Source organism: Panthera uncia, assembly GCF_023721935.1.
Source record: "Panthera uncia isolate 11264 chromosome D3 unlocalized genomic scaffold, Puncia_PCG_1.0 HiC_scaffold_8, whole genome shotgun sequence".
NCBI classification, from domain to species: domain Eukaryota; kingdom Metazoa; phylum Chordata; class Mammalia; order Carnivora; family Felidae; genus Panthera; species Panthera uncia.
In genome coordinates this window covers 17,731,844-17,752,213 of record NW_026057586.1, presented here as the reverse complement: position 1 = coordinate 17,752,213, position 20,370 = coordinate 17,731,844, and the positions used below count along the sequence as shown (strand labels likewise).

Genomic DNA, 20,370 nt, shown 5'->3' with positions numbered 1-20,370 from the left:
AAAGCAGAACGACCTGATCCACCTTGCTATAGAAGGACCTTTATTTCTAAGAGAAAGAAGGAAACCATGTTAGTTACATGACATGACTTTCTAAAACCAAAAACGACATACACAGTTTATTTTATAACATGCATTCATGGTTTTAGACAAAATAATCTGTTTAATAGCTCCCTCCACAAAGGTAAATCTTATCTCAGGTTTCTGTGGTTGTTTCTCCTTTTTTAAAGCGACTGCAAACACATGGCTCCCTAGGGCTTTACTTACTAGTGAACGAGCAATGTTAACGACATGTAATAAGATTAAAAATAAAACAAATGCACATGTAATAAAATTAAAATAAGCTAAGTGCTCCTAATTACAGAAGTGTATGTGATCCTGTATGTCTCTGGGCTGTTACTTAATTGGAGGTCAAGGTAGACTCTGGCTGCTGGGGATATTCCAAGGCACAACTCCTCTTCCAATGGTCTAAAATCCAATCGATGACTGACAGCGAACTTTGACAGTAAAGAAAGAAAAAAGTAAAAAAAAAAAAAAAAAAGAAGAAGAAGAAGAAGAAGAAATCTCAGTCAGCAAGGTGATCACTGTTTGTCACAGATATGACCCTGACTCCTTTATTATGGTTCAGATTAAGATAAGAAACAGAACATTTTGAGAGGCTGAATGAGGGCAGGGAGAGAGGCATTCCCAGCAAGTGTTTTACAGGCAATGGATGTACCAGGTGGTAATAAGGAAGACACAGAGAGGAGATTAGGAAGGCTCCTAAAAAGAAAAACAACTAAGTTTTCCCATGTCAGTCTAAATCTCCAGCTTTCTCCCAAGGCCCTTTCTGAAGCCTGGGCTTTGAGTCCACTGAGAAGCAATCTTACCAAGTGAGTGACTTCTGAACCCCGGTTGTCTTTATCTATAAACTGGTCAAGATACAAAGTGCTGTGCCTGGCACAGAACAGAAACTCCAAAGTTAATTTCCTCGCCCTATATTACCCCCAATTCTGAAATGAAGCTATTTTCTTACTTGTTCCGTATGGCCTTTGAAACATTTATTGATAGAGATGAAGGGGCAAAGTTGGGAAAATGTACTGCATTCTTCCTTAAAGCAAAAGGCCGAAGAGAGGACAGCCTTACCTGACATAGAGAGAGATGGGCACCATGGTGTTTAGAACAATGATGTAGCCCCAGAAATTCAGGAATCCACGGTAGGAGGGTGTAAAGTCTTCTCCATCATAGAGGTACCAAGAATAATTGCCAACTTGAGCTTCCCAGTAAGCATGGCCGATGGCCAGACCAGCAGAAAGCAGAATGAGAACAACAAAGATCTGGAAGACATAACACACTGAAGTGTATTTGGAAGATGGATCGCCAACCCCCAACCCCCAGAATCTCATAGATGCTAATTAACCTCACTCAATACTCCAGCACATTTATGATAACTTAGTATTCTGTAAACACAACACACTTAAAGGAAAAACAGCGCCTACGAAGGTTTTGAAAGCCTATTTGAGTTCTACGGTCGGTTGATTTATCCTACATAATACATATAGGTGCAGTTTTCTTCCCGAAACTATTGTTCAAAAGAGAAGGTTGGTGTCTTGTATTCAAATGCTTAAACATTCTCACATTACCGGGCATCCTATCAATTACTTTTACTTTGAATAATACCATACTGTTGGGGGAAGATACCTTAGGATGACATAATTTCAGATAACGCTGAACTGGGACGTTTATAGAAAATAGTTGATGGAAATAACTTTTTAAAAGAGAACATAAGGGGCGCCTGGGTGGCGCAGTCGGTTAAGCGTCCGACTTCAGCCAGGTCACGATCTCGCGGTCTGTGAGTTCGAGCCCCGCGTCAGGCTCTGGGCTGATGGCTCGGAGCCTGGAGCCTGTTTCAGATTCTGTGTCTCCCTCTCTCTCTGCCCCTCCCCCGTTCATGCTCTGTCTCTCTCTGTCTCAAAAATAAATTAAAAAACGTTGAAAAAAAAAAAATTTAAAAGAGAACATAAGGGAATTTCACCCCGATTCAGGTAATTATCCCTGAAGACTGCATTACCACTTAAGGTTTAGACCATTTCTGAAGCGGTACAGTGAGTATTCTGTTACGGAAATGACGAGTATATACTTCTGGGATGAATGCAAAAGTCGACCATCCCAGTGGTATTCGGATAATTGTGGTAGGAAGACGATTTCCAAGGACAGATTGAAATTTCTGGCCACAGATTCCAAAAGTGCTATATCTCAAAACCACAGCGCTCAGGATGAGAGAGGAACTCGTCGTGAGTACTCTGGCCATAACCGGCACAATGACACGGAAGATGCACATGAAAAGTTTTCACGAAATGGGAGATGAGAGAAAAAAAGAGCTGTTTCTTTAATGTATTACTTTTATACGACTTTAAATGTGTGTATGTAATTAAAGTATGGTAAGTATTTGACGTCTCTAAAAACTTACGCATTCAAATTAAGCTAAATACTTGGGAAAAAAATTAATTCTCACTGGGAAATTGGAGCACTGCCCAACATCTTGGGGCTGGGCCTGAGACGCTGTCCTGCTTGCAAGGTTGGCCTTTGGCCGGCATCTAGGAACTTAGATTTTGGAAGGGTTTCCTCTCTTCCTCCCCCTTCCTCTCCTTATTTCTTATTCCCTGATAAGAACGGCTCATGGTGCCTGTTTGTGTAAAACAATATGGTTTATGCTGATCCCCTACATTCCTTCAGGGAATCTGGAATTTTGGTACATCCCTGGCAGATGGGGCCTGTGTGACCAGATCCCAATAAAACCCCAGGCACTGAGTCTCCAATGAGCTTCCCTGGTAGAGACAACATTTCACATGGGCTGTCACAAGTTGTTGCTAGGGAAATGGAGGGTGTCTTGCCATGTGACCCTACTGGGAGAAGACTCTTGGAAGCTTGCACTGGCTTCCTCCAGACTTTGCCTCATGAGCCTTTTGCCTTTGCTGATCTTGCTTTGTAAATAAGTCACAATAAGTCATAGCTATGAGGGCAACTAGATGTTTTATTCTGTGAGTCCTTCCAGTGAATCACCAAACCTGGGGGTGGTCTTGGGGGCCCTCAACACACTTTATATTTAGCCTTGCCTTATATTTAGACTTGTACACTACATGCTGGGGAGGAAAGTTTGCTTTTAAGAGAACTACCCCTGTGGGAAACTAATAGCAGTAAAATCAACCTTATGTTGACAGGAGCCCGGCCCCACTAACTTATCTCAGGCTCCCTGGTTTTCCAACTGGTCACTCCAGTTGACAAAATACTCAACCATTCAGGGGACCCTACAAGTGGAACCTCGGTTCCCAAAAGGATTCTCCGATTAGAATATGGCGTTTCTGAGGAAAAGTAAGAGAGTTCTCTCTCTTGGAATGCCTCACGCATTTTTCTACCTGGCCTGCAGAGGTTAAGATTTCTCTACATAAGAAAAACATACAACAAAATTAGAGTAAAAGATAGTAGTCTAGCCTCTCATCTACTGAAACGGAAAATAAATACCGTATAAACCATGTAGTTCATCAAGTAATCAATTTTAGTTCTTTTGAATCTGGTTTTCCCACTATTTTTCATTATTTTCGTGTCAGCACCTAAAAATGGAAAATTCAATACAATCAATAGTTGGGAAAATCAATGCTTCCTTTCATTTCGATGGAGAATGAACAGAAGAGCAATCCCCTCCTTTGAATCTTAAAAGCACATATCAGGGGCGCCTGGTTAAGCGTCCGACTTCAGCTCAGGTCATGAACTCACGGTTTGTGAGTTCAAGCCCCACATCGGGCTCTGTGCTGACAGCTCAGAGCCTGCAGCCTGCTTCGCATTCTGTGTCTCCCTCTCTCTCTGCCCCTCCCCTGCTCGTGCTCTGTTTCTCACTCCCAAAAATAAAATAAACATTAAAAAAAATCTTAAAGGCACGTATCACATCAATTTCCCAAGAAACTCTGAAATTACCTGCAAAAATGACCAATCCATGGCAGAAGTCGGTGTTCCTAATTACACAGCCACGTAATAAAATTTTATCAGCATCCAAAGGAAAACTTGTGTTTCTCCAAAACAGTGTTCCTGTAAACTTATCCAGCCGGTTATTGGGTTCTTCACATTCAACGAAACCTTCAGAAAAATATGATTCACATAAGTTTTCACACATGAAAGATTTTCTGGTTTTAATTAATTGGGACTGAGTTGAGCAACTAAACTTGAAGACAAAGTAAGGCACGTCTGCACAAACCGTCAAATGCTGCCAGTGAATTTTCTCTCTGGAGACACTGGTGTGTGATTTCCAGCGCCATTTTGAACTTCAGGTTGGTTTCTCTAAAGGGAGAGGGAGAAAAGGAATTGAAGGAACAAATTCAGGATCTCAAAAAGGCACATAAGAAAAATTGTGCAAAGTAACGTTAGGTATACCTGGAAGCAGAAGCCAGATCATTAGCTTTTCCTATTTTCGAACTCCCAGTTTGCCTTGGAACTTGGAGTTTAGTGAGGTTATTTCCTGAACTACAGAAAAACTCCTGACTTGGAAGATGCTGGTCCCCTTTGCTGTTTGTTTTTGTGGAGCACTATGAATGGGACGGAGGCATTTACAAGCTTCCTGTCCTCCTTCTTACTAACCTCTTACCGTCAGTCTCGACTTAACTACCACACCGCTATTTAAAAACTTAGCTTCTAGGGGTGCCTGAGTGGCTCAGTGGGTTAAGCCTCTGACTCTTGATTTCAGCTCAGGTCATGATCTCAAGGTTGTGAGATTGAGCCCACATCAGGCTCAGCGCATTGGGATTCTCTCTCCCCCTCTCTCTCTCTCTCTCTCTCTCTCTCTCTCGCCCCTCCACCATTCATGTGCTGGTGCACCCTCTCTCTTGCTCTCTCTCTCTCAAAATAAATACACTTAAAAAAAATTTAGCTTCTTCACATTAAGATGATTCTACAAGACGTATTTGTTACGGAAAGTGCCTGGACTCTATCAACCTATTATTTTCCAGAGTGAACAACTGGATCCCCTATTTTTCAAAGATACGTCTATCTAGAAAATTAGGAAAGGAGGTGGGAACCTTACCCTCCAATACTTGGCATGTCCCACCCACAGAGCAGGGAAGGTGTGTGCTCAGGGACACAGAGAGTCAGGCTGGGCATCGGGACAGCGATGCTGTCTGCACATGACAGACATCCTTCTGCGGCCTCCACGAAGATGGACTCGGGGGTTTCCATATATTCAGAAGTTGACTGTGGCCCTCGACCTCCCCATTCTGTTTGTTCCGACAGGGCACGTAGGATTTGCTACCTTCGGAAAGCTTCCGAGTCTCTCACTCATGGGGATAATAGCTGTTTTATAGGTATGACTGATCACCTGACTAATTTATAGACCAAAGACAGACCTGGTTGCACCGAGATGATCTCAGCGCTCCACAAACAAGTTACGCGCATCGAGGGTATGAGGAAGGGTGTTCGTATCAGAGGGGGCGATGCAGACACTAACCTGGGCAGCCAGCACAGGCGAGCACCGTCCCAGCCCTGCCACTTACTAAGTGACCTCGGGCTGGCTACTTCACCTCCTTGTGTCTCACTTTCCTCAAGGGCAACGTCAAGGTAATAATCTCATCGTGTCGCTGAGAAGATTAAGTGAGCTAACACATGAAGCTAATGCAACTTAGCAGGCACTCAATGAATGAATGTATTCAAAACTGGTCAAAAACAGAACGTGATTCCCGTAAGGGCTCCTATACTAACCAAAACCAACAAAAGGAAAACTCAGAGTTGTCCATTGACAAGCACTTTAAAAAATCTGTTTTCTCGGAAATTCATTACTGTGATCGTCCTTCATACGTGTCTGGATGCTGCTCAGCTGTACGCAAAGGGCTCAGGTGTCCATCCCTTTCAACCCTCCCTACAAGTGGGGGGAAGGGCAGGCTTGAGAGCCCCACTTTACAGACGGAATTGAAAAAAGAGAGGTTAGTCTGCTAGGGACACCGCGGGACAGCCAGCAAGGGGTAGAGGCAAGGCTAGATCTCGGGGCTTCTCTTCTGATGCAATTTTCGATGGAACGAATGCGCCTTTAACGGTCGGCCTGAAAACGGGCCCAGCCAAGACCCGCTTACCCATCCAGTTCAGCTGTTTCGACGTAGCAGAGGCTGTTGGGCTCGGAGCTGGACAGGAGCAGCGTGTCGGCCTGTGCAAGACAAGACACATCAAAGATACAGACATCCCCAGGGCCAAACTGAGCGCCCGCGGAAGACGGGAGGATAATAGATGAGGGACGCGGGGCTTCTTCACTTACGGGAATAAAATCATTCTTTTTCAACCGAATGACGTCTCCAACTTGAATCTCTTTCCACTTGGCAATCTTGAACCTAAATGTCAAAAGGAATGAGAGTTTACCGGCCTTTCAAAAGTTACTGGCAAAGGATTTGGAATTATTCTCTCTAGGAGCCAATGATTTCTGGGGAAACGTGAAGAGCACAGAAAAAAGGTTTCCTGAAACTTCGGCCAATTTCATGATGAAACCCCATGAAGTGGTCACGTGAATCACAGTATCCTCTGAAGGGAGCGGTGATGATGGTAATGACTTTGATGTGTTCTTTCCATGTGGCGTCATGGCAGGAAGGCTCGATGGGGCTACTCAAACGTGTGGCAAGGAGCTACTGGGCTCCTATATTTTTGCTCACATCCTGTGCTTCCAGCCTCCTGTTCTCTTGCCTCTGGGTTGTCAACCACCTGCTCAGGACGCGGGACCCAGGTGGTCCCAGGACAGGAACACATTCTGGCTCCTGCACGGGCCACCTGGAATCCTCAGGGAACATTAGAGCATGCCTCCACCCTATTAAGTTACCTTTTCAATGAGCACGCATTGCCTTTCTCATAAGCCTAATAAGGACACTGATCAAATGCAAAATAAAATTAAACAGATGACTATTTTTCTGTCTTAAGTTTCACAGGAAAGAGCCATTTAAATGTCTAACAAATCAACATTTTAAAAAGTTTTAAAATACAGTGGTCTGTGTGAAAACTTTTCACACATAGAAAAGATACCCATAACAGAGATTATGAATCTATCACAACTAATAAACTTAGTATTTTCGGAGGCAGAACTCCAATTACTATGTTTGTCCTCCCATTAATTCATGGATAAGAGAGACCTGGAGATTGAAACTACAGTTTTGTTTTTTCATTCATTAAAAAAATTTTTTTTAATGTTTTTATTTATTTTTGAGACAGAGAGAGACAGAGCATGAGCAGGGGAGGGGCAGAGAGAGAGGGAGACACAGAATCTGAAGCAGCCTCCAGGCTCTGAGCTGTCAGCACTGAGCCCGACACGGGGCTCGAACTCACAGACTGTGAGATCATGACTTGAGCTGAAGTCGGACGCTTAACCGACTGAGCCACTCAGGTGCCCCCCTCCCGACTTTTTAAAAAAAATTTTTAAATGTTTTTATTTATTTTTGAGACAGTGTCTTTTCATTTAAAATACACTTTAAATATACGCTTATACCCCAGCATGACCAATTTTATTAGAATCGAACACACACTTCTCCATCTCAGGATTTAAAAAAAAGAATTTGGCTTATCTTTCAATAAATTAAGTCGTAGTTAGTTTACATTTCAGCATCTCTAAAACTGTAAATTAGAATTGGCAAATGGGTGTCAAATTATAAACGAGCAAGTTAAGAACCTTCCTGCCACAGCTCTTTGGGGGTGTGAGTGGCAACTGTGTTGAGCCTTTCCACTGTGACATCTGGTTTCCCCTCGGGAGGTCCCGCTGCCCTGCCCCACAATGCCCAAGTCCCCACACAGGCTTGACCCTCCTCTAGGGGGAGCTGGAGCCGCGGCCCTATCAGATATGCACTCTGACCCCCAAATTCAAGGCCACTCAGAGCTACTCTTTACCAGTGGAGTCAGCCAGGTTGTGAGCCATGGCCACAGTTGTGCGGGCTGGCTAAGAACCTACTGCTCTCTTCATCAGAGCAATTCTAAGTGATTTGAAAGGTACCCTTCAGAGCAGAATCCATTTATTTGGGAGGGGAAAAAAGCCATCCCAACAGATTTATAGGCTGCCGCAGTCTATCTCCAAATTAGACACAGTGGAACAGTGCCTGCAAATCACCTTATTTTTCTCAGTGTTGACACAAAAAAAGTCTTTGAACTGGGCCTTCATCACTATTTTTTTTTCTTTTTAGGGAAGTATAATTGACATACAATATCCTACAGTTTCAGGTGGACATCATAGCGACTCGACATTTTCTTAGTCGCTATTTTTAGCACTTGACTTTGTGGTTCTGCCTCTAGGCGCTTGCTCAAAAAACAACTCATTACTGGTCTCTGAGTTGGCACGTTGGTCACAGTGGACAATATTTATTTAACATTCATTGAGCCCTTTCTGTGTGTTGGAGACTCTGATGGACAAAAAACAACCAGTTACCATCAAGACAGTCCCCTTGAGGAACTTATAGTTCAGGACAGAAGAGAAGACACCTACACGGATAATTCTTTTTTTTTTTTTTTTTAATTTTTTTTTAACATTTATTTATTTTTGAGAAACACAGAGATAGAGCACAAGCAGGGGAGGAACAGAGAGAGAGGGGGAGACACAGAATCCAAAGCAGGCTCCAGGCTCCGAGCTGTCAGCACAGAGCCCGACGCGGGGCTCGAACTCACAGACTGTGAGATCGTGACCTGAGCTGAAGTCAGACACTTCACCGACTGCGTCCCCCCCCCCCCACAAATAATTCTGATAAGATGAGAGCGACAAGGTCTTGATTGCACAGTGAAGGGAGAACCAGGAAAGGGGGGGGTTAAGACATTCGAGCAAAGTCCCGAACACCTAAGTTGGGAACAGCAGAGATGGGAGCTCCAGGCTGAAGGAGCCATGAAAACACACGAGTGCTGATGCCACGGGGCTCAAAGGACGAGTGCCCACAACCCAGTTTGGCTGCAGCCCCTGGGTCACAAGGAGGGTACCAAGTCTTAGTAAGTTAAGAGAGACTCTTACAACGAAAAGGCTGCTATGCCAAAAGCCTTCCAAGTTTGGAATGGTTATCTCTGAGTATGTTTCTAGACATACTTATCCGTTCTGTTCTTGTAACTAAGTTAAGGAAGACACAGTACCTGCCGTCCTTAATGACTTCACACGTCCTATTGTTGATTTCATTATCCATTTTATGGCGAGCCTTTAGAAAAGAGGAGGGGAAAGGTTATTTGAATATTCTCCAAACGTGAGATATTAACGCCAAACTAAAATAAGCTCACAGCAGGGAGGAGAAAGTTGCCCCAGAAATCCTTACCACGTCGTCCACCAGGTCTTTGATGGCCGTGATGCCCAGCACCAGGAGCAAGGGCACCAGGGTGGTGTACCATGCCAGGGTCGTGATTTGAGGAATCGCCTGAAAGAAATACAATTAGACGTGTGTGCCCACGAAGGCACGGCATCTACAGGTAACTGCTGATTCGAACCTCCAAGCCTACGTCCTGTAGGGCAGGTAGGAAAGTCACCGAAGCCTCCAGCCGACCACCTTCTTGCCGCCCTCTCTAGCTTATGGCCTCCTGGAACAGGCCCCAGAGAACAGTGGCTCCTGAAATTGTCTCATTGCGACCTTAACTGGACACCAGGGGGGCTAAAAGAGAACTGCTCCAAACTCTTTGTGAAAATCATAACTAACGGCAGGGAGGGCCGTGTGGGGAGCTGGGACAAGTAGTCCTTCAGCTTTTATAGGGAATCCATGTAGCAGGCTGTCCCCTGCTGGTTGCTTAGCCAGTGGTCTCTGAGGGTCTCACGATGGAGGCAAGGACGGCAACTGGTCACAGCTGCCTCTGAAAGCCAGTGATTGCGCTGGGCCTCGGAGGAAGCCTTGCCTCCATTAAGACGGCCTTGAAGTTGGAACAAAAGATTGGGAAGCGAGTTTAGTAAAGATCTCTTGTAACCATCCTACGGATCATCAGGTCACATGACGTAGTCATTAAAACGACAGGCTGGGGGCGCCTGGGTGGCTCAGTCGGTTGGGCGTCCGACTTCGGCTCAGGTCATGATCTCGCGGTCCGTGAGTTCGAGCCCCGCGTCGGGCTCTGTGCTGACAGCTTGGAGCCTGGAGCCTGTTTCAGATTCTGTGTCTCCCTCTCTCTCTGACCTTCCCCCATTCATGCTTTCTCTCTGTCTCAAAAATGAATAAACGTTAAAAAAAAAATTAAAAAAAAATAATAAATAAAAATAATAATAATAAATAAAAAAAATAAAATGACAGGCTTTGCGGTGAAGTTCCTGGATCCAAGTCCCGCCCCAGTCTCTCGCTTAGGGCTTTGGGACTTTGAACAAGCTCCAGTGCCTCACGGGCCTCAGTTTCTCTGAAAACGGAGGTTATGATAGCATTTACATCACAGAGTACAAGAATTAAGTGAAGTAACCAGCGAAGGGCTGTCTAAAGCTATTACTATCACTTTAACTTAAATTGCTAGATCTTAAGAGAAGATGATTGGGGGTTGGTCGAAAGAGAGAACGATCATTTGCCACAGTATTATCAATGTAACTCCCCCTTTTCCTTGCTAGAAGGAAAGAAGGGAAGACTGGCCCACTTATGACATAGCAGTACCTTCAAATTTTAGTGTTTGTCTCCACGTGGGCTGGTTTCAAAGGTCCCTCTTGGTAACAGGAACATTCTATACTGTCAAGCCAGTAGATCTCATATCCTACTAAATCTGTTGGGGATCCGGTTCTCCCTTCTGCTTCCTCGCCGCTCCCTGCTTCCCCCATCCCCACCCGGACACACACATGTTCCCATTTGCATGAAACCCTCTTCGGTAAACCCCAGCAGATGAGATGGTTTTCCAAATCCAAGGCTTGTTGTCAAGGGCTAAAGGTTGATAGTCTGGTAACTAGAGGGTGTAGAGTTCCCTCGATTATAACGATTTCTAGATAGGTAAAATTAACACTCTCTAGATAAGTGGGTCCTTTGCCACAATCAAGAAAAAAAAAAAACAGCCTCAGGAAAGGAATAGGCCTTTTGTCAACACAAAAACCAATTCACAAAAATAATCTATTGAGAATTATGACCCAAACATTGGTACAAATAAATAATATTCTTGACGAAATTAAGCACCTACATGAAAAACAAAGGGCAGGCACACAATAAATAGAATTTTAGGGTACACATAATTGTACAATGTGAAGGTTTTAATTGTATTCACTTCAGGGAAACCAGTTTTAACATTCACATTAGTACGCGACTGATTTTTTTTTTTTTTAAATATAGAATTAAACTCTTTCCATTTGCTTCCTTTCCCTATTTACTTAACATTGTCGAGCTGGTTCTGTATGAGGCACTGTTTCCTTGTGTGCAAAAAGCCTGATGTTAATACAACAACTTTTAAGATTACATGTGTCCACAACTTAAATGTTACTGAGTCATCGTAACTCAAAACAGATTTAAGATATCAAAGGGCATTACCTGTAAGATAAGAAGGACCAGGAAATAGAAATTGGCTGCTCTCTTAAACTGCTCAAACAAATTCATTGGTAGGAAGGTAAAGGCATTATACTTGTACGTTTTAATTGCATTATTCTGTTGGGAAAAAAAAAAAAAAATGAAAGGGTCATTCTACATGGGGCCGAGCTTTTATCCTAATGTATACACCCCTGTGAAAATCACTAAAGCCTGATGGCCTACAGGGACACAGGGACATGGGCCAGGAAGACACCGAGATTTCCTTTACGCTTTTAATTCTAATCAGGCCTCAGAATGACTCCTTGGAGGCTTAGGTCAGAGACAGCAACAAGAAGCAGACATTTCACTTCAAAGGTCTCTGTGGCAAATCTGACTGAGCAAATGGACACGGCTGGCAGATTCCTGACTCCTCAGAGCCTCTTAGAAAACAGGGCAGGGGCGCCGGGGCGGCTCCGTCGGTGAAGCGTCCGACTTCAGCTCAGGTCATGATCTCATGGTTCGTGAGCTCGAGCCCCCCGTCAGGTTCTATGCTGACGGCTCAGAGCCTGGAGCCTGCTTTGGACTCTGTGTCTTCCTCTCTCTCTCTGCCCCTACCCCGCTCATGCTCTGTCTCTCTCTCTCTCTCAAAAATAAGCAAACATTAAAAACAACAACAACAACAATAAAAAAAGAGAAAACAAGGCAAAGGGAGACGTCAGCCCGAACGACGACGCTGGAAAAGGAACACTCTTTTACTGAAGGGGGATGAAGTCTACTGTGTAAAGTAAAAGACGCTGTTGTGTGTTGAATCGTGTGCCCCTTTTAAAAGATATGCTCCCGTCCTAACTCCAATAGCCGTGACTGTCATCTTATTTGGGAATGGGGTCTTTGCAGCTGTAATCAAGTTACAGTGAAGTTATGCTGGATGAAGGTGGGCCCTCATCCAATGTCTGCTGCCCTTAGAAGAAGAAGAAGGAGAGGACAAGTGGACACAGACATAGGGACACACAGGGACAAGGCTGTGTGGAGACAGAGCCGGGGAGTGGAGGGATGCGTCTACAAGCCAAGGAAGGCCAAGGATTGTCGGCAACCTCCAGAAGCCGGGACAGAAGCCTGGAACAGACGCTGCCTCAGACCCTCCGGAAGGAACCAACCGGACTGACACCTTGATTTTGGACTCATGGTCCCTAAACTGTAAGAAAATACATTTCTGTTGTCTTAAACCAGCCCGTCTGTGGCTCTGCTACAGCTGTCCTAGCGACTAAAAGACACGTTACGACGTGTAAGCACGCACCTGACGGGGGACCCTTGATCATATTAGATTATTTTTTAATAATTGCTTTAATGTTTATTTTCGAGAGTGAGAGAGAGAGCAAGCAGGGGAGGGGCAGAGAGAAGGTGACAAGAGGATACAAAGCAGGCACTGCACGGTCAGCACCAAGCCCAATGCGGGGCTCAGACTCACGAGCCGTGAGATCATGACCTGAACCGAAGTCAAACACTCGGCCGACTGAGCCACCCAGGTGCCCCGATCGTATTTTAAAGGTAATAAGGACTTCTGGGGTGAAAAGATATTTGGCCTCTAAATCTATCACAGGCAGAAAAGGGGGAAATAGGTTCTTAAGATTCCTTTCAAATTCTTATTACTTTCAAACATAACGTTTCTGTGACACTGTTGTATATTCTTCTATAAAACATTAAGAGAGCTCTGCACGCACACAGGGAGCTTTTCAATCTGCATAATTTTGTTTTGGCTTGCGTCAAGCCACCCCTACTCACCTTTATTAAATTCAAAGTGATGAATAAAAATGATATTCTATACGACGGACAATGATAATCAGGGATTATCAGGCCAGGGATTATCTGGAAGGCAGGTGTCCCATGAAGTTGCTAAGCAAAATGGCTATTGGAAAAAACTGGCTCTTAGCGAAGATGAGCTAGAAAGTTAAAATCCATGGGGTGCTTGGGTGGCTCAGTCGGTTAAGCGTCAGGCTTCGGCTCAGGTCATGATCTCATGGTTCCTGGGATCAAGCCTCACGTCACTCTGTGCTGACAGCTCGGAGCTTGGAGCCTGCTTCAGATTCTGTATCTCCCTCTCTCTGCCCCTCCCCTGCTTGCTCTCAATCTCACTCTCCCTCCCACCCCCCACTCCCCAAAATAAATAATAACATTAACAAACACTTTTTTTAAATTTAGAAAGTTAATATCCACTTACCGCATATTTGCTCTCCTTAATACAAAAGAACTTTGTGTTCATAAATTGAGGCTGTTCATGGAAGCTTCGATCATTTGCCTTGACTTGCCATGTACAATCTTTTAAAAAGAAAGAGAAAAGTAGTCCATCAAGCATAAAATTAGCGTATTGTTGTGGGCTGAACCGTGAGCTTCCCAGGTTCATCTGGTAAAGTCCAAACTCCCCCTCCAGGCCTCAGAGCATGACTGTTTGGAAATAGGGTGATTGCAGATGTGATCGCGTTAAAGTGAGGTCATTAGAGTTGACCCCAACCCAATAAGGCGATAGCCTTCTTAAAAAAAAAAAAAAAAGCGAATTTGCACACAGATATGCACAGTTGGGAGCTGGTGGGAAAACATGGCCACCTACAAGCCAAGGACTAAAGCCTGGAACAGACCCTTCCCTCACAGCCTCAGTAGGAACCAACTGTACCCACACCTTGACCTCAGATTTATAGTCTCCGAATCTGTGAGACAGTAAGTTTCTGCGGTTGAAGCTACCCAGCTTGTGCCACTGTGACGGCAGCCCTAAGCCAACGAACGGACATGCTGTGACTCATAGAATGTTCATGGAACATTGGAGTTCTACAAGAGTAATCCTCATTTAAACATGGCCCGAACAAAATCCCAGAGCCCCCGGAAGGTCACAGCTAAATTAAGTCAAATTATTTTTTCCAGACTCATGCACTTGGTTTATAAAATCGGTAACCGAGTATCGAGGGAATGAAAAAAAATCAACGAAAAAGGACATCACCCAACTAATCCAACACTTTTGAGTCTTGCGCGCAGATCGGCATGTGCTGCTTTACCTCATGTGCTTTGTGTCACAGACACAGTACTGAGCAGACTCGGTCCATTCAATCGGCATGTCTGAATTCCAAGGCATCTGAGAAAGTCCATAGCATCTCTACTGCCGGGGGGAACATTCCTCACCCAACAGGTGTCTCATAAAACACTTGTCCCAATCCACCCCCCACCCCCACCCCTCCCCACACTCTTTCTGACCTGATTCTTCTTGGGGGTAGTTTTCTCCACACTTACTGGCAGATGTTGTCTACTGGTTCAACAGGGCAATTCCCAACTCTGAGATCACGTCCTTCCTACTTCCCCGCCTACAGCCGACGACATTTCTAACATCTGTGCTTATCAGATGTGCTTATCTTTGCCCTCTTATTTTTCCGTATAGGTTTATCAGGTATGTATCCCCCAAAATAAGTTGCTCAGGCAGGTTTTGAGCTGTATCACTTGTATTCTTCTGTGAATTGCTTTTCCACTCGCAATACTATGTAACTTTCATCTACACTAATGTGGTGTAGTATAAAATATACTATTCATTGCCGCTGTTTTCTAGCATCATGCATATGCCAAAATTGATTAATTCTTCTGTTGGCGAATAGTTTGGGTGTTTCTAGCGTCTTGCTATTGTTATGAATCATTTTGCTATAATAATAAACATTCTCTGGAACTCATAAGATGTTTTTTTCCCCCAGGTATCTACTTAGGAGTGGGAAGTCTGGGTGATGACTTTCCTCTTTTACTTGCCCATAAACTTCCTGCACCCCTCCTCCTTCTCTTGACTGTCCCTTGAGAGGACAGGAGTCCAGTCAATGTTGAGGACCCCTTGTTGGGGGGGGGGTGGGGAGAGAAGGAAGGAGAGGAGAGGCAGGTGGTGATGGTAGGACTTCAGCTACAGCATTGGGGAACCAGTCGGGAATGCGTGAAGCAAGGCAGCATCCTCACACTGGCTCTAAAGAGCATGAACGTGAGGTTGGGGTCTTCTGACCGGAGACAGGGGACTCAAGCTACACCATGGTGACATCGCACCATCAGCCCACTGTGAAATTGCCGCTGCCTGTGGGACATAGAGATTCCAACAGAAGATCTGTTCCATCCTGAGATGGTCTCTCTGTTTATCTAACCTGCAGAAAGGAAAGCTGGCATGGTCCCCAGCAACTCTTCTCCGAGCCTGGGCCCCCACAGTAGCTTGCCCCTCTGTCTCCTTTTTTATTTATTTATTTATTTTTTTATTTATTTTTGGGACAGAGAGAGACAGAGCATGAACGGGGGAGGGGCAGAGAGAGAGGGAGACACAGAATCGGAAACAGGCTCCAGGCTCGGAGCCATCAGCCCAGAGCCTGACGCGGGGCTCGAACTCACGGACCGCGAGATCGTGACCTGGCTGAAGTCGGACGCTTAACCGACTGCGCCACCCAGGCGCCCCTGCTTTTTAATGAGACTCCAAGTTTACGGGCCCCCTTGCTCCCCAAACCCAGCCCCTGGCTACCCTCTGCTGTCTCCATGGCGGTCTCCATGTTCCTCCCTCCACAGCCTCGGAACCAACACCCACCTCTCTGTCTCACGGTGGGACCACTGTTTTGTGCTAGAGCTGGCTTTGACGTCGCTCAATGGAGAGCCAACCCCGTGGCTCTCTTCCAGAATCAGCAGGAGATGGGCTCCTCCCTGGTTTGTGAAATATCCTGGCGTCCTTTGTGGTGGGGTTGCAGCTGCTGCTTCCTGGGCTGATCCAGACTTCTTTCTTTTTGTCCTTTCTAGTGGCTCCATAGCTGGCTGAAGACTCATTGGAGGTGGGTTTCTGAGTTGACCTGTCACCCCTATCTTATAGCATTGTCACCTACCCCGTGGTGATAGGAGCTCCTCCTACTGGGTTTGGTCCTCCCTTCTTTCCTTCCGAGCATTAGCACTGGGCTGGGAGACTCCTTGGCTTCCAACCTGTCCACTTATGGAGCCTTCACTGTGCAGAGCTGAAATAAGGGTCCCACTACTGCACGTTTAGCTGCTTGGGCAGCAGGTTCGCAGGTAGTCTCTGGGCCTGCAACCACCACACTGGGCAGCTCTCTGGGGACAGGCCACGGCCTCCCATGACACACTGAAAGTCCCCACGGAGGATATGCTTGCAGACCTTCCGAATGAATAGGAAAGGTACAGCTCACAAGATGAGGTCTAGTTTATCTCTGGCTCAAGTCCTTTTTATCTCAGTGGATCACCTGTTGATAGAGCCCAGCACCTCATGGAAATTTCAGCTCAAGGGACCTTTCTAACATAGAGATGATGAACCTGGCAGTCAGGCTACCTCCGCAGAGGAAAAATATTTCCACCCACCTGGCTTGTCTTTGCCCATCTACTCCTGACTTCTTCAGTCCCATCATGCATAGGTCGGTGGCTAACACATGTTCAGTGCTTAGCGTGTGTCAGGCATGGGGCCAAGTAGTCCGGCTACTCTGTCCACTTTGCTGTCCTGACTGGGCCTTCGCTTGTGACCTATGCTCCAAACCACCCTGAGAACTCTGCCCACGAGCTGACGTCAGATGGTTGCTTATGAGCATAGGGTTGACTTTTCCACCAGGAAAGGTGGAAGTCAAATATCAGGTTGTGCTTGGTTTCCTAACGGGAAGGCAGAGGCATAAGCATCCACTGCTATGAAGGCTCAAGACCGGATGCTATCAATCGCGAAGAAAAGTCAAGGAAGCACCTCTTTGGCATTAGGTTCTCCAGTGACTTGTGTTTGAACGTGCACACTAGACGAACCCCGCCCCCCGACCGTGGGATACACATGTGTGGGTGAGCCCAGTTTTGATGAACCCCTCCTCCCCTGCAAACTGGTAAGGGAGGGAAATTAACAACTAACGGGACTCAACTAGTTTTGGAGATGGGAAGATATTAAAAAATTTTTCAAGTAAAGAATTCTAAAAGTATCCATCTTATATAATTATCACAATAAAGATAGACTTTTAAAAATAATGTGTTACATTTTTTCAAATGATTCACTTTCTAGACTTCTCCCTCATAGGAAGTACAGATAATTTTGCAAAAGGGACAAGCGTGGACTGCTGAAGAATGCAAATAATTAACCTTGTTACTTCTTTAAACACCACAATACCATTACTGAAAACTCCTCTTGCATCATTTTGGCTGCCCTTCATCGGGCAATCATAATGATCGTGTCATTGCAAACGCAGAAGTTCCCAGCACCTCTGTAGCTAAAGCGCAATTTTATGAAATGGGACAATTAAACTGGAACCGGAAGACAACTCATAAGCTCTACTGCAATGTGCATTACCTACTATGCAATCAGAATATAACGTATGCAATCAGAGCATTTCTTTTCCACTCAAATAGGACACCTAAATAAAAGTAGGTAAAATGGATATTTTATGGGATAATCCTGAATCTATTCTATGTCACGGAAATTTGAAAATGCATGTGCTTTTAGTGGTTTACTTTGGCTTGCTGATGACTTAAGACACACCTCCAGGCACCCGTGTTCCAGAACTTCACTGAGCCGCTGTTCTAAAATTCAGGAAGGCTGAGAAAAAAACATTGACAGGATTCCCCAAGAATCAAGAAAAGGCCAAGGGGAAGGGATAAAAATCGATCTCAGAAAAACTCAACAGGAGAGAATAAGCCGCCCTTGTAATGAGCTGGATTCTTTGGTCCCCCTCACGGCTCTTTTCCCCTCATCATTAAACCCCCCAGCTAGTGGCTCCTCTGTCTGTCCCAGCACTACACCTCATCCCCAGACATTTTGATGTGGATGCCTCTGACGCAAAGTAGCATTTGGCCTCAAGCAGGACCCGTGAAGGGTTTACTGGAAATGACCTCGGTTTCTTAATTTTATGCTTTTGATAACATCTTAGGGAGACCAGAGAAAGTAACCACGTTATCTTCATCTGCAACATACTGAGCTTAACCGCAGGAGTTTTCCAGTCAATTTTAGAAATCTGATTGTAGGGGCGCCTGGGTGGCGCAGTCGGTTAAGCGTCCGACTTCAGCCAGGTCACGATCTCGCAGTCTGTGAGTTCGAGCCCCGCGTCAGGCTCCGGGCTGATGGCTCGGAGCCTGGAGCCTGTTTCCGATTCTGTGTCTCCCTCTCTCTCTGCCCCTCCCCCGTTCATGCTCTGTCTCTCTCTGTCCCAAAAATAAATAAAAAACGTTGAAAAAAAAAAATTTAAAAAAAGAAATCTGATTGTAGTCAAATAGTCAATAACCCCATTTCCAACAAGGTTTCTTGTCTGGCATAATTCAGACAAATCGGAGGGCAAATAAATTGATGCCTTCTCTTAATCCTCCCCTGAGTTTTATGCTAATTGCTTGAGGAATATTTCAAGCAGAGGCCATAAAAAAAAGCAAAAGCTGTGTCTGTGGTCAAATACATTTGCAAAAGACAGCATAAAATACTGCATCCTTTATTTTTTTTTCCCCTTTGGATTTTCAACGGACCCAGTAATATATTAAAGGCTCTAAGAAGGCATTTTTAAAATTTTATTTAATTCAGTCTTTTCAAAATCAATGTGACCACAGGCACATTTTGTTAAAATTACTGAACACCTACTAATATGGTTTGAGAAATGCTCTGCTAAAGCGCATACCTTTAGGAAGGGTAGCAAAATAACATTCGGAAATATTTGTCTTTTTGATCAAACATTAACTAATTACTCACTTGGAACAGAGAACTTTACAAAACATTTGGACCACAAGGCTAATTTACAGAAAAAGAATATATCTTGTACCATGGGGTGCCTGGGTGTCTCAGTCAGTTAACATCCAACTCTTGGTTTTGGCTCAGGTCATGACCTCACGGTTCATGAGTTCGAGTCCCATGTCAGGCTCTGCACTATGGTGCAGAGCCTGTTTGGAATTCTCTCTCCCTCCATCTCTCTGCTTCTCCCCTGCTCGTGATAGCACTCTCTCGCTCTCTCTCAAAATAAAATAAAATATTTAAAAAATTTTTAAAATTACTTTAAAAAAGAAGATATCTTGTCCCATTTTCTAGAATGAAAATATTGACGAAGAAAAGAGAAGAAATAATAAATTTACAGGCAAAAAATGCACGTGTGTCCCCTTGGGAAAAAGCTAGGAAGATATCAACTAACAACGTTGTGTAAAGCCATCAATGCATGTGTCCAGAGATGCATTTAACATCAACCAGCTGTGGCTCAAAACCATCCCCGAATTTGGTAAATGTGTATTCAATACGTCTAAATGTTACTACATGATATTCAGAGTGTTCCTACGGTCACCAAAACCTTTGATTGCTGCCATTTGGAAAAGGAAGTAAACTTCACCTGGTCCCTCATCCTTACTGCTGGTTCTGAATTCTTGCTTAGACACCAGTAACCAAATAGCTACATGGGTGGGTACGGACTGCAGTCAGCCAGCAGAGGAAAAAGATCAAAAGCTTAACATCAAAAAGAAAAAGCAACAAACAACAGAAGAGAAAATTGGGTAAAGGACATGAATAGACCTCTCCTACAAAGAGAAATTCAAATGGCTCTTCAATACGTGAAAAGCTACTCAAGTTCAGTAGAAAAGAAGCGTAATTCTTCAGGGAAGTACCAATTTTTTATCTCGTAATGGCAAAATGTTGGCAAGAGTAAGGAATGTGAGGACACACTGGGTTGAAAAGAGAGTGGAGGGTCAGGCGCTCTTAGGTGGTCTCCGTGGACAGCGATTTGCCCATATCTACCAGATTTTAACACACACATGCACGGACTGAAGGAGCGATCCCACTTCTAGGAATCGATCCCCCATGTACATATTCACACATGGGAGAAATGATGCGGCTCGGCGTTCTTCAGTGCAGCCCTATTTATCAGAAAGATTAGAAACAGCCCAAATGTCACCACGAGCAGCCGGTTAAACATCGACATGACAAAAGTCTAAGCAGTCTGCAAAAAAGAAAGAAAGAAAGAAAGAAAGAAAGAAAGAAAGAAAGAAAGAAAGA

General features: G+C 44.7%; 1 protein-coding gene across 1 annotated transcript in view; it reads right to left on the bottom strand.

The window, feature by feature from the left end:
- The window catches only part of ATP8B1 (ATPase phospholipid transporting 8B1), a 127,172-nt gene that overhangs the window by 33,595 nt on the left and 73,207 nt on the right, over positions 1–20,370 (bottom strand). Inside the window, exons 3-12 of the mRNA XM_049619872.1 lie at positions 13,612–13,709; positions 11,421–11,534; positions 9,267–9,365; positions 9,091–9,152; positions 6,266–6,338; positions 6,087–6,157; positions 4,226–4,308; positions 3,949–4,107; positions 3,499–3,587; positions 1,123–1,313 (exon numbers count right to left, since the gene is read on the bottom strand). Coding sequence (XP_049475829.1) covers positions 1,123–1,313; positions 3,499–3,587; positions 3,949–4,107; positions 4,226–4,308; positions 6,087–6,157; positions 6,266–6,338; positions 9,091–9,152; positions 9,267–9,365; positions 11,421–11,534; positions 13,612–13,709 — 1,039 coding nt within the window. The remainder of the gene's footprint in view (positions 1–1,122; positions 1,314–3,498; positions 3,588–3,948; positions 4,108–4,225; positions 4,309–6,086; positions 6,158–6,265; positions 6,339–9,090; positions 9,153–9,266; positions 9,366–11,420; positions 11,535–13,611; positions 13,710–20,370) is intronic.